This window comes from Rosa chinensis, chromosome 5, assembly GCF_002994745.2.
Source record: "Rosa chinensis cultivar Old Blush chromosome 5, RchiOBHm-V2, whole genome shotgun sequence".
Taxonomy (NCBI): Eukaryota; Viridiplantae; Streptophyta; class Magnoliopsida; order Rosales; family Rosaceae; genus Rosa; species Rosa chinensis.
In genome coordinates, this window is record NC_037092.1 from 16,064,291 (window position 1) to 16,079,035 (window position 14,745).

At 40.2% G+C, this 14,745-nt stretch overlaps 1 protein-coding gene across 5 annotated transcripts in view; it reads right to left on the reverse strand.

The window, feature by feature from the left end:
• Positions 1 to 13,239, reverse strand: part of LOC112165222 (ycf3-interacting protein 1, chloroplastic) — a 24,674-nt gene extending 11,435 nt beyond the window's left edge. Inside the window, exons 1-8 of one of the 5 annotated variants that reach the window (XR_002922707.2) lie at positions 12,760 to 13,238; positions 12,638 to 12,682; positions 12,429 to 12,542; positions 8,888 to 9,058; positions 8,238 to 8,442; positions 7,472 to 7,552; positions 6,839 to 7,002; positions 6,092 to 6,385 (exon numbers count right to left, since the gene is read on the reverse strand). Coding sequence is in view for 2 of the 5 variants with exons in the window: in XM_024301675.2 (XP_024157443.1) it covers positions 8,290 to 8,442; positions 8,888 to 9,058; positions 12,429 to 12,542; positions 12,638 to 12,682; positions 12,760 to 13,104 (828 nt within the window). In the remaining 3 variants the exon portion in view is untranslated. Of the gene's footprint in view, positions 1 to 6,091; positions 6,386 to 6,838; positions 7,009 to 7,449; positions 7,553 to 8,237; positions 8,443 to 8,887; positions 9,059 to 12,428; positions 12,543 to 12,637; positions 12,683 to 12,759 lie in introns of those variants that run through there. The other 4 variants (XR_002922706.2, XR_005800062.1, XM_024301675.2 and 1 more) reach the window with 4 other exon arrangements.
• Positions 13,240 to 14,745: the final 1,506 nt, after the last annotated feature.

Here is a 14,745-nt window from a genome sequence, read left to right on the forward strand (position 1 = left end):
GATCAAATACAGAGACTCGATGTGCCAGCTCATCAACTTGTTCAGGCATCGCAACTTGAGAATTTGGACGAATGCGATCAAGTGCAGAAACGCGAGGGGCAGTTTCAGATCCTTGAGTCTCTTCTTCTACTATCTCAACACTAATGTGTTGCGTGCTTGCCTTTGCAACTTTTCTTCTTCCTGAAATTTTAATTGGTTTGCCTGGTACAAAACCAAGACCTGCTTTAGCAGGGTCAACTATGCGTCCTTGCTCTCTTAACCTCCTTTGAGATTCATTAAGCTCATGCACCTTTTTACCAGGGATGACTTGGCCACCTTCCTTGCTTGACGAACCGAAGTCATATCCAGCCTTTGCTAGCAGCTTGTAAGCGTTAGGGTCAAATCCTTCCTTTGTCCTTTTGCCAGGAAGGGTACCATGTTCTGTCTTGCCTTGAATCGGTTTGACAAATCCCTTTAGCGGCTGCTTGGTAGGTGTATCGTTGCTCAACTTCGTCAACGGTATGGTTGATGTTTCTTTTAGCAATTCTACGTCCTTCTCATCTAGCTTTCGAGGACGTTCTTGCTCATTTGCCTCTACAAAAGGAGATTCCCCTTCTTTTCGCCTAGACCTTGGCACGTAACGAAGAACTGGAGCAGAGGAGCTGATTTTGTTTTTTGAAGCTGTCACTTTAGTTTCGGACGAAACTTTATGTGGCTCCTCAGTGGAATTTCTTGCCATGTTGGATTCCACTTCCTTATTACGCACCTCTGCAGTCTTCCCTGTAGAGGGTACTCCAACTGGGAGAACTTCCTTTACTGTTTCATCATCCATGTAGAACTTAGAATCCGCAAAGTAAGATTCAGCTTCAGTGAATGGCTTAGTATCACCTGCTACCGTTTTTACTCCGCCATCATACCACTTGAAGCATTGATGAAGAGTGGAGGGGACGACACCATTTTCGTGAACCCACGGTCGTCCTAACAACAAATTGTAGGAGGTCTTCGCTTCGATCACATGGAACAAAGTGTTCGACTTCATTTCTCCAATTGTCATGTCTACTCTGATCATGCCTATGGCTCTTTGCCCCCCTTGGTTGAAGCCTTGAATCATGAGACGACTTCGAGATAACTCTTCTACATTGATGCCAAGCTGCTTCATGATCGACCTAGGCATAATGTTTACAGCAGACCCTCCGTCTACAAGCATGCGGTTTATCTTTTGATCTCGCACATACCCTGACACGAAGAGAGGTCTATTATGCGGCTTAGAGCCTAACTGAAGGTCTTCATCCGTAAAGTGGATGGCATCACAATCTGCAACACACGTGACACATTCCTTCAGTTTCACCTTGTTAATGTCTGTGGAGTTCTTGCCCATGTCAATCAACACTTGTACCAAAGCACCTCTCGTCGATTTTGGTAGTTGTAGTAGATCAGGGATGCTAAAGTGAAATGGTAGGTCTTCTAGCTGCTTCAACACCTCATTCTCCTTTGACGTTTGGTTAGTATTGACTGTGCTTGACTCAGCCTTGGCAGAATCCTTCGAACCAGATTCGTAGCTTGTGGTCATGTGGGCAGTTCTCACTTCTTCTTGTTTGTTGCCTTTCTTGGGAAAGGCTTTTGTTGACGAAGCCAGACCATGAGGTCTTCGAACAAAAGGATTGCCCATTTCTTTGACAAATCTTGTCTTATCTTTCTCGAGACACTGACGATTTTCTTGTGACTGCTTATATTTTGCTTGAGTGATAGGTACACATGGCGATGGGCTCTTGCGTGCCTTCTTTCGAGTGACAAGTATCCATCCCTCGTCATCAACAACTGAGTCAAGTTTAGGGGTTGCAACAGGTGCGAGGCTCGCTTGCTGGGTTGGCCTGACTTCCTCCAACTTTGACTTCATGCATGGCTTTCTCGAAAGCTGATATGGTGCTTTCATTGGAAGACGAGGCAACGGGGCAGGCTCGAATGACCCAAACACGATGGTAGTGCAGTTTACCTCAGCAACATCGTCGACATCCAACTCGATCCTTCCTTGCTTGGCGAGATTCATTATTAAATCTTTCAGAACAAAGCATTTCTCCACTGGGTGACTAACGAGCCGATGATACTTGCAATATTTCGGGTCCTTGACACGATGCATTTCCTCGGGCCGCTTGCATTCTGGGAGCTCTATCACCTTTTTCTCAAGTAAATCTTCCAACATGCCTGCCACGTCGGAATCTGGGAAAGGATATGTCTTTTGTTGCCATTCCTTCAACGAACGCTTTGTTCTGTCGTAGGTGCGAGTTGGCTCTGCTTTCATAACCTCCTTATCTCGTGTAGAGATTTTGACTGGGGCAATGTTGACAGCCATTGATTCTTTTGTAGGTTTCTTCGGTGCCTTATCAAACTTGCTTCCGAAGACCTTGTCTTTTCTTTGGTCAACAATTGACTCCTTCTTCCCTTTATGGCTAGCTATACTCAACTCCATGTCGTGTGCTCGCGTAGCCAGCTCTTCAAACGTACGGGGCTTGATTCCCTGTAAAATATATAGCAAATCAAAGTGCATACCTTGGATGCACATTTCCACCGCAGATACTTCTGACAGTCGATCTTTGCAATCAAGACTCAACGAACGCCACCTGTTGATGTAATCAATTGCGCGTTCATCCTTCCATTGCTTGGCGCTAGTAAGTTCCATCATGCTCACTGTACGTCTAGTGCTATAGAAACGATTCAGGAACTCACGCTCCATCTGATCCCAACTGTCGATTGATTCAGGTTCCAAATCAGTGTACCATTCGAAGGCATTGCCTTTTAATGAACGTACAAACTGCTTAACAAGATGATCTCCCTCCGTTCCTGCATTGTTGCAAGTCTCGACGAAATGAGCAATATGTTGTTTTGGATTGCCCTTCCCCTCGAATTGCTGAAACTTGGGCGGCTGGTACCCATAGGGCATCCTCAGGCTATCCACCCTTTTTGTGTATGGCTTGGAATATGTGAGGGAATCACGAGAGGTACCTCCATACTGAGCTCTAATGGAGTTGTTGATCATGTCTTGCAGCTGCTGGATGGACAAAGAACCAAGTTGACCATCACCGTCCTTGTCATTTGCCTTTGACGTTTCTTCTTGTTTGTCTTTGTCATCCTTGTACGGAATCCTAGCAGAATCCTCATCATTTTGTTTCTCAAGCCTACTCCAAAGTTGAGCAATCTGCATATCCTTTTCTTCGACGGTATTGGTGAGCTTTTGAACCGCCTCCATCAGGTTAGCTACTTGCTCCTCGAGCGTGGTTGCCCCAGTCATCATGACTTGCATTGCTAAGGGGTGAGACGCACCTTCTGACTGCATCTCAGAAGTGTTCTTTTCTTCAGCATTAGGACTTCCATGGTATGATCCAGTGCTTGAGTGATCATCCGAGGCAGGTGAGAATGATCGTTCCCTTGGTTTTGTGTTTGGAGCTTGTCTCTCTTCACTTCGAGGGACATGCTTCCCTGCCCCTAGACTTTCTAGGGTGATGATTGGTTGGCGAGGCTTAGATGGCAAAGCCACAAATGTTGTAGGCTGAATCTTCGCCATGCTTCGAGTGACGTGACCAGATGAGCTGCTGCTCGATTTCGAGGTCGTTGTCTTGGATTTGTTCTTCGGGATGACTTGAATGTTCTTGGAAGCCATTGCTCGAACGGATTTGTTTGGAATCGTCTTACGGAGAAGGAGATGAGAGGCAAAGAGGTCCCACTGGGCGTGCCAATTTGTAAACACGAAAATCTGAAAGCAAACAAGATACAGACACGTGTACAAAAATAATATATTTTATTAATTCAAGTGCGGGTTACAATCTTTGGTAATCCTCTGATTCGATCTCCGACGATGAATTTCACTCAAGGGCTTGACGCTTGATCTTGAGTTGGAAGATGGTCACGAGAGTCGACACGTGACGAGTGCTTTGGCTTGAGGTTGGTGATGAACCGGCTATTTGGCAGCTTGAGGGTTCTTCACACGAGCTTGGGAGGCTTCAGGAATTTTGAGAGTATTTTCTTCTCTTTTCTGGCTGAAGTCCTTCTCTTGATTTGAGAAGGGGTATTTATAGTGTCGGCGTCTCTTCCAATTTGGAATGACATGATGACACGTAATTAATTGTATTTTCCTTAATTACGTAATCAAATTAATCAACGTCAATTAACTAATTTAATCACGATCATTAAGGAATTAGCCAACCAATTTAATGACTGATTTTAATCACATTTTCCTTAATAACATAATCAAACCAATCAGCGTTAATTAGCTGGTTTAATCACGACTATTTAAGGAATCAGCCAATTAATTTGATGACTGATTGTCGTCCTGATTACAAATTGATATCTAATCAGCAGACAAGATTTAATACTTGATTTGACTTGGAATCAATTTATTTAATTTGATTGATCCGTTTTAATATCAATTGATTTAGCCGGAGCAAATTCATTTATTGCCGTCGGGCCTTTCATGTGTCGCCAAGTGTCATTCTCTGAGTCTGTGTGATTTTGCTGACTCACAAGCCACGTGGACATTTTGTGGGACCCACATGCCGACTAAATTTGTTCAGTCATAATTTTGAGTGTTGACCGAATTATTTAATGAATTTATTTTCATTAAATTTTTGGTGTCTACAATGTTGACTAAGATAAAAACAAATTGTATAATTTTCAGACAATTTTATTTTGATTTGGCAGTATCGCAAGTCTTTCCCAGAATAAAAAGAGTGGACCATTAGGACAAACATGGAAAAGTCACAACATGTTAAAAAAAATCGATAAACTTAGATAAAGTGCAAAGCAACTGATATTAGCTACAGATTACAAACAAAATTGCTCTGGTTTGAGTGATATTGACTTGAGTGGCAACAAACTCACTGGAATCGTACCTGTATGGATGGGGTCAGAGCTATCTGAATTGCAAGTTCTGCAATTGCGATTCAACTTTTTAAGTGGAAATATTCCCCAACAGTTGTGCAATCTTCAATACCTTCATATCCTAGACCTAAGCCATAACAACATTTCAGGGACTATTCCCATGTGTTTGAGTAATTTGACCACCCTACGCTCCAATTTATCCTTTTGGGGAATCTATCAGTATTACGACGAGTCAACAACTGTTATCATGAAAGGAAGAGAACTTGTATATGACGTTGATCATAGTTTACATTTAGTAATGAGCATTGATTTTTCATCTAATAATTTAGAAGGTGAAATCCCGGAAGATATAAGTTCTCTCGTTGCATTGGTTTCCTTGAACTTGTCGAGGAACCATTTAATTGGAAAGATACCATGGAAGTTCAAAAACTTAAGCAAGTTGGAAACTCTTGATCTCTCACACAACCACCTTTCAGGAGAGATTCCCCAAAGCTTTTCTTCTTTGACCTCACTGTCTCACTTTAACTTGTCTTGTAATAACCTTTCTGGAAGAATTCCTTCAGGGCCCCAGCTTCAAACATTGGATAATTCATCCTACATGGGGAATCCATCACTCTGTGGTTTTCCTCTTTCAACCAAGTGCCAGGGAGATGACACGATCACAAAACAAACTTTTCATGGAAGAGACAGTGAAGATGAAGATCATAACGGAAAGCTTGGTTTCTATATCAGCATGGTCCTTGGGTTTGTCATAGGCTTTTGGGGTGTTTGTGGCACGTTACTCATAAAGAAGTCATGGAGGTATGCCTATTTTCAATTCTTTGGCAACATCAAAGATAAAATAGCACTGGCAATTGCTTTAAAAGTAGCTTGTTTGCAGAGAAGATTCTGATGGGGAAAAGAACTTGTGATACAATAACAAGAATCATGTATGTTCTTTCTTTTAAATATCGTAATGTAATGTAGCTATAGATAATAAATCAAATCAAGGATAGTATGATGCTAACTTGATGTTCTTGATTTTTTCGCTTTTTCTATCTTTGCATATTTGTTTTAAATTTTGATAGTGGAAAAATGGCATGTTCTGATCACTGGTCAAGAAAATGGTTCGAAATTAATTAGTTGCGAATTGTGTGCTCATGATCACTGTTGTTTCATTGAAAAACCTAAAAACTCTAGAGTAAACTCTCCCTTGCTTCAAGTACTCTTTGGTTGATATAATTTAAGACTCCAACCAGCATTTGATCTTTACTTGATTCATTGCATTAATGGATTCTTTGTTTGAATAAAAAACAATACTGTGAAGTGTCTCTTTATGGGTCTTTGGATGGTTGGTGAATGGCCTAGATTCAAAGTCAAGGAAACCAAGGACCAAAACTAGCAAGGAGAGGGTCTAAATCCAGGAACTTAAAAGGAGGGACTTCTTCAAGAACAGCAGCCAACTGTTTCCTGGTGGGAGCATCGGGACCTTTGATGCCAACGAGTTTCCAGCTCAACTTCTCTCATGTCCTCAATTGCGATGGTGATTCTTAACCTTCATATCATAAAGCATTACAAAGTCAATCGAGTTTGAGAAAATCATCAAAAGAATTGCTCAATGATATTGTATTATACTCATTGAAAATCATGCCTCGGCTTACACCAAAACCAGAAAAGCATTTACAACATTAAGCTATGAGTTAATTAGTACTACATTCTTTAATCTGCATTCATATTGCACAGGCTAAAAAGTACTGATGAGCTGTTTCTGAATGAACTAAATCAAGAAGGTATCATAGTAATCTACTTCTATTGCAAATTCTAACCATTACTTACAACAATGGTAATTATTCTCTTGTTTTTCTTTTACACTATTACTGTAAACCACAACATAATTAACTATACATGTTTAATAGTGTATTCATTATTCCATATTCTTCTTAATCTGGTAATTGCAAGAACATGATTAAAAACACCAATTTATCGTGAGAAAGCCAAGTAAACAAACCACAACTGAATGCACATCTGACTCATCCTTAACATCAGCATCATCAATCTCTGCAGCTGTATTCCAATCAATGTTCAGTCTCTTAGCAGCCTCTTTAAGATCAATACCAGTGTCTGTGACTCTTGCATATAGTGATTTTCCTGGCTTTCTCTTTGCTGGTTTAACTGAACCTACCGAATGACAAAATTTAAAACAAATGAGAAATTTGATACACAGAGTTGGACAGATAATTATGAAAGAGCGCGGTGGAAAGCCATCTCATGAACAGTGTATATTGAAAGTAAAATGTCATCTGTTCTGTGTTTTGAGAGATTCTGTAACGAGCATTGAAAAAAAAATGAATTGAGGAGCTGAGAAGGAAACCTTCATCGAATGAGTTCTAACATGCATGTTGACTAAGATAAAAACAAATTGCATAATTTTCAGACAATTTTATTTTGATTTGGCAGTATCACAAGTCTTTCCTAGAATAAAAAGAGTGGACCATTAGGACAAACATGGAAAAGTCACAACATGTTACAAAAAATCGATAAACTTAGATAAAGTGCAAAGCAACTGATATTAGCTACAGATTACAAACAAAAAGTATCATATCCAAAATCAACCATTACCAAACTCAAGTTACAATAATACCTCCAGATTGGGCCATCAATTCATTTCCTCAGCTAGCAGTTTAAGTGCAAGTCGATTTTTGGGGATTTTTCCCTCATTAACCTACATCAGGAATCACATATTAAGGGCATTATAAATATATTGCTCTTTTCAATTATCAACATCTCACGAATCTCAAATAAAAGGTATCCTTCTTCTGCCAACAAGACTAGATATCAAAGCAAAGAGCAATGACTAGCATACAAATTCAACTTTGGTTACTAATAATAAAATCATTTTTCTTCATCATACTCAAGACCCCAAAGCTTTTATAATACAGTTATCAGTAGGAACTCTTTCTTCCACTCATGCAGAAGCTATAATGGAATTTTACATAAACAAGGCACAGCTGAGAACATTATTTCGCAACAAGAAAGTTCAATATAAAAACTGAGTGATGAAAGAGAATTTATCAAACTCAAGATTGAGCAATGATAACCACTACTCCACGTTATGGCAATTATCATAGGTCTGATGAATTCTTTTGAGAATTGAAATGCATTATAAGCTACTAATATTCTAGTTCTGCTCATTCTTTATACATTACTTCCTTAATTATTGATATAATAAGATCCCCAAACAGAGAAATATGGATACTCGTTTGACTAACTATAATTAATAGTGAAATTAATTGATGAATAACAAATGCCAAACATGCATGTTTTGAAGAATGTCTCTAAAACTACCCCGCACCCAATGATCGGACTACGTCTACTCAATTTGTGTAGTTGGACAAGATTCCACCCACCATTTGATCCTAGCTTCATTGCATTCTATGTCAAGGAAACTAAGGACCACAACTAGCCTAGGAGAGGATCCGGGAACTCAAAAGGAGGGACTTCTTCAAGAACACCAGCCAACTGTTCCCTGGTGGGAGCATCAGGATCTTTAATGCCAACAAGTTTCCTGCGCTCAACTTCTCTCATGTCCTCAATCGCGATGGTGAACTTAACCTTCACATCATAAAGCATTACATAGTCAATCGAGTTTGAGAAAATCATAAAGCAAGATAATAAGATGTCTTAAGAACCAAGGATTAGCTAAACCAGAAAAGCATTCACAACATTAAGTTTTGAGTTGGTGAGTACTTCATGTATAATTAAACTTTAATTAGCATTCATATTGCACAGGCTAAAAAGTACTGATGAGCTATTTTTGAATGAACTAAACCAAGAAGGTATCATAGTAATCTACTTCTATTGCAAGTTCTAAATATTACTTACAACAATGGTAGTTATTCTTTTGTTTTTTGCGTTTTACACTATTACTGTAAACCAGAACATAATTAACTATAGATGTTTAATAGTGTATTCATTATTCCATATTCTTCTTAGTCTGATAATTGCAAGAACATGATTAAAAGCACCAATTTTTCGTGAGAAAGCCAAGGAAACAAACCACAACTGAAGGCACATCTGACTCATCCTTAACATCAGCATCGTCAATCTCTGCAGCTGTATCCCAATCAATGTTCAGTCTATTAGCGGCCTTCTTAAGATCAATACCAGTGTCTGTGACTCTTGCATATAGGGATTTTCCTGGCTTTTTCTTTGCTGGTTTAATCTGAGCCTACAGAATGACAAAAATTAAAACAAATGAGAAATTTCATACCCAGAGTTGGACGGATAATTATGAAAGAGCGCGGTGGTGAGCCATCTCATGAAAAGTGTATATTGAAAGTAAAATGTCATCTGTTCTGTGTTTTGAAAGATTCCGCAACGAGCATTGAAAAAAACATTTCAATTGAGGAGCTCAGCAGGAAAGTCTTCATCGAATGAGTTCTAACGTGTTGACTAAGATAAAAACAAATTGTATAATTTTCAGACAGTTTGATCTTGATTTGGCAGTATCACAAGTCTTTCCCAGAGTAAAAAGAGTGGACCATTAGGACAAACATGGAGAAGTCACAGCACCTTACAAAAAATCGATAAACTAAGATAAAGTGCAAATCAATTGAGATTATCTACAGATTACAGACAAAAAGTATCATATCTAAAATCAACCATTACCAATACTCAAGTTACAATAAATCAATAATACCTCTAGATTGGGCCATTGAATCATTTCCTCAGCTAGCAGTTTAAGTGCAAGTCAATTTTTGGGGATTTTTCCCTCATTCACCTACATCAGGAATCACATATTAAGGGCATTATAAATAGATTTGCTCTTCTCAATTTTTAAGGGAAAAATTCACCAACGGTGTCTGGACACTCAAGGGACTTTCAGAATGATACCTGAACTTACAAAGTTATCAATGTGATACCTGGACTCATTTTTTCGTATCAATGTCGTACCTATGACCAATTTCCGTAACGGCTCCGTGACGGAAATTGGTCGTAGGTATCACATTGATACGAAAAAATGAGTCCAGGTATCACATTGATAACTTTGTAAGTTCAGGTATCATTCTGAAAGTCCCTAAGTGTCCAGACACCGTTGGTGAATTTTTCCCAATTTTGCACGTGAGTCACTTAATGAAGACAAAATGACCGATTTACCCTCAAATTCTTTCTTTCTTTTCTTTTCTTTTTTCTTTATTCTTCTTTCTTTCTTTCTTTCTTTCTTCTTCTTCTTCTTCTTTTCTGGTTTCTTCTTCCCCTGATTTGAACATCAAGATTCAAATCATCTTGCTCGTCCGATTCCCACCGCCGCTGCGTCTCAATCCACCTTCATGCACCACAGATGTTTCTGGTTCCCCCAACTTCAAATCCTATAGCAAATTGAAATTGTGCATTGAGGCTTCACCGCACACTCCGAGTTCATCCCCGCCGCCGTCGCCAATGACTTGACCACAACAACCTCCACCACCGCACAACAACGTCATCCTCCGCTGCTTCTCGATTGGGTTTGGGGATAAGGACTGCTTCTTCCTCCACCGCTAGCGAAATCGTGGAGGCTCAAGGCCACATTCTAAGGGCCACCGGCCGGAAGGATAGCCACAGCAAGGTTTGCACCACCAAAGGCCCCAGGGATCGCAGTATCAGGCTCGTCGCCCACACCGCCATTCAATTCTACGACATGCAGGACCGGCTTGGATACGACCAGCCTAGCAAGGTCGTCGATTGGCCGCGCAAGACACGCAGAACGTGAGCCTCAATTTCTCGATGGTGGAGGCTCCGAGTCCTTTGTTTACTAATCGGCGAGGCACAATGGTGGGTAGCAGCGGAGTGGCGAAGCTGGTGAATAAGAACAGCTCAAATTTTCTAAAGGTGAGGATGGTGTTGAGGCCGAAGTTGTTAATCTTTGTCTGCCGAAAATTGCCTCTGATCGAAGTTGGGCTAGAGGCCGAAGTTGTCGGCTAAACCGATGAAGTTGCAGGTGAGGATGGTGTGGAGGTGGTGTTGCATGTCGGGAAGAAGGAGAGGATGGAGGGGTGTGATTGGAGCTGTGATTTGAGAGTGCAGGGCTGGCGGGGTCTGAGTTTCTGATCAATGGTGTATAAAAGGGGGTCGGAGGAGAGAACGAGAGTGGTGGTGGTCAAGTCTTTGGCGGCGGCGGCGGGTATGAACTCGGAGTGAACGGTGAAGCCTCAATCCACAATTTCAATTTTCTATAGGATTTGAAGTTAGGGGAACCATAAACATCTGTGGTGCATGAAGGTGGATTGAGACGCAGCGGTGGTGTTTGATCGGCGATCGGCTGTGGGAATCGGACGAGCAAGATGATTTGAATCTTGATGATTCAAATCAGGGGAAGAAGAAACCAGAAAAGAAGAAGAAGAAGAAAGAAAGAAAGAAAGAAAGAAAGAAGAATAAAGAAAAAAAGAAAAGAAAAGAAAGAAAGAATTTGAGGGTAAATCGGTCATTTTGTCTTCATTAAGTGACTCACGTGCAAAATTGGGAAAAATTCACCAACGGTGTCTGGACACTTAGGGACTTTCAGAATGATACCTGAACTTACAAAGTTATCAATGTGATACCTGGACTCATTTTTTCGTATCAATGTGATACCTACGACCAATTTCCGTCACGGAGCCGTTACGGAAATTGGTCGTAGGTACGATGTTGATACGAAAAAATGAGTCCAGGTATCACATTGATAACTTTGTAAGTTCAGGTATCATTCTGAAAGTCCCCTAAGTGTCCAGACACCGTTGGTGAATTTTTCCCCAATTTTTAACATCTCATGAATCTCAAAGACAAGGTATCCTTCTTCTGCCAAAAAGACTAGACATCAAAACGAAGAGCAATTACTAGCATACAAATTCAACTTTGGTTACTAATAATACAATTATATACTATGAAATCTTCTTTCTTCATCATACTCAAGACAACAAAGCTTTTATAAGACAGTTATCATTAGGAACCCTGTTTTCCAATCATGCAGAAGCTATAATGGAAATTTACGTGAACAAGGCACAGCTGAGAACATTATATCGCAACAAGGAAGTAAAAAATAAAAACTGAGTGATGACAGAGAAATTTTCAAACTCAAGATTGAGCAATGATAACCACCACTCCATGGCACAGCAATTATCATAGGTCTGATGAATTCTTTTGAGACTTGAAATGCATCATAAGCTACTAATATTTCTAGTTATGCTCATTCTTTATACATTGCTTCCTTAATTATTGATATAATAAGACCCCCCAACAGAGAAAAATGGATACTTGTTTGACTAACTACAATCCATAGTGAAATTAATTGATGAATAACAAATGCCAAACATGCATGTACTGAAGAATGTCTCTAAAACTACCCCCCGCCCACAGTTTGGACTACGTGTACCCAATTTGTGTAGTTGGACTAGATTCCACCAACCATTTGATCCTAGCTTCATGTATTCTTTGATTGTATAAGACAATAGTGTGAAATGTAATGATATCAATGTAACCAAAAACATCCACACATGCGGTAATTTGGCAGTTTCATGAATCATGGCATTCTAAATTCGCTTACAATGAGCACAAAGCATAGGAATTTAAAAGGTAGGACTTACTTCTTCAAGAACAGCAGCCAACTCTTCTCTGGTCGGAGCATCGGGATCCTCAATGCCAAGGAGTCTCCTCCGCTCAACTTCTCTTATGTCCTCAATCGCTATGGTAAGCTTAACCTTCATATTCCATAACATTGCAAAGTCAATCGAGATCGAGAAAATCAAATAGTACGAAAATGAACAAAGAAATGCTCAATAAAACTGTATTGTACCTCATTGAAAATCATGTCTCTGTTCTTCTTAAGAAGCTCCAACACCTATCAACAACAAGAGTGAGTTTGAGGGCCAAGTGAACAGAAACCCATGAATCTATGAACTAAAGCAGCATACGTACCCTTTTGATTTGGCTGATGTATTCGAGGTCGTGAGGAGTAGGGTCACTTTCTTCTTCTTCTTCTTGGTCATCGTCTTCATCTTCTTCTTCTTCATCGTCCTGGTCTTGTTGGGTAGTCCAAGATGACGACGAAGACGATGAAACTTGCAACTTCCTATCTGGGTTTCCGGCGAGTAGTATTGTGGGCCTTGGGCGGTGGCGGAGAGTGAGCTGAGGCCGTAAAGGGTGGCAATGGCAATGGTTGAACCAGACTGGGAGGGTTTGGGACGAAGAAGAAGATGAGGAGGAGGAAGCGTGTGATGCGAGTGGCGCCACCTGGAGCATTTGCGAACTCGTCATCATCATAACTCCACTAGAGTGAGGAGCTGAAATCTTTCACAGGCTTCGTTGCATTTGGAGCGTGTGTTCTGGGTAGAATTACATGCATGGGTTAATTCTATCCTCAACCATACTTCTTTACATCCGATTTTAATGGTTAGTTGATCAAAGAATTACTATTTTGTGGGTTTTAAACTCGTATCTAGTTGAGTCCAAACTCCAAAGGGATGGCATATGAGGTCCAAGTCCAACCAAAGTTTGGGTTTTCCATGTACATTGTTTTGGACTCCATCCAAACTTCTCTTTTTTTTTTTCTTTCTTTTTTTTGAATAAGGAAAATTGTATATTCATCACAAGTCAGAATATGCCGTTGCATACCATGCTGCTGTCATTTAAAGCCATAGACAGACAAAAAGCTAGTGGTACGTACATACTAGTGGTACGTACATATAGTCCTACTCATTATACATTCAAATACGTAGAGGTAGCGTAGACTCTCCTTTGGTACTACTCCAGAGGCGCTAGAGATACATAGAGTGCACACTGGTGCTTAGCTTCTTAAATATAAAGAATTTATTGTAATTAGACAAACTAAAAACATAAAAAAGACTAGGGCAACAACCCACCCCAAATTACCAACCCACTAGGCCAAAGAGGATAAAAGCCCAAGGCCAAAGTAATGGGCCCAAGCCTGATCCCAATTCTCCACCTCTAGCACAAATGAAACCTCACCGCCGCCATGACCTGCTGACCGCCGCCGCCCCACGCCACAAGACGGTGACCACACCGTCATAACTCCATCGCATCGAAGACATTACTGCAGCCCCGTGCAATAGTCCAAATCCAACCGAAGTTGGAAGAAAACTAGCTCATACGGAGTTCGAAGAATATCTTCCTGGTTACCGCCCTGCCGTTGTTGTCGCCATCTGGAGTAAAATTGAATCGGTCTCCTATCCAACCCCAACGCCAGTCACCGCCCTTGAGTCGATGCCCAAACCTAATCTTGTTGCCGAGAAGCTTCGAACTAGATCGAGAGTGACCCACCACCATTATCTCCAACCCATCAATCCCAGAAGCCAAGGTAGATGAAATGCCCATCCGACAGCAAACCTAACGACAATGCGGCGACATTGACGCTACCATTGGTCGCCGCCGGACAAGAATGCTTTGGTGAAGTAGTCACTTTCTCGCGGCGCTAGGGCTAAGAGAGAGAAACGCTAGGGGACTTCCCAAATTAATAATTATCTTATGAAATGATATATCCAAACTTCTCATTGAACACATACCAACACCATTTTTGGTTTTTTTTTTTTTACAATTTTTTTTATCGAATTATTAAAAGCATGCCAACAACTTTCTTATTATAGAGATTCAAGAATTAAAATTTCTATAATTTTTCTATAACAATAAAATAAAAATAAGAATTTCAACAAGTTCTCCATTACATTTTCGATAACTTATTATCTAGACCTAAATATGATATTATATTTTAAATTTGAAAATGTAATTAAATAATTTATGATGCAAATGCATATAATTTTAAGAGAGAAAAAGAAAAGTGTTAAACATAAATTATAGCAAAGAGGGTTGTATACACCGACAGTACAAGTGCACTGACGGTTATTTTAATCTCTAAAAAAATAACAGCCACTCATCTAATCCACTCTT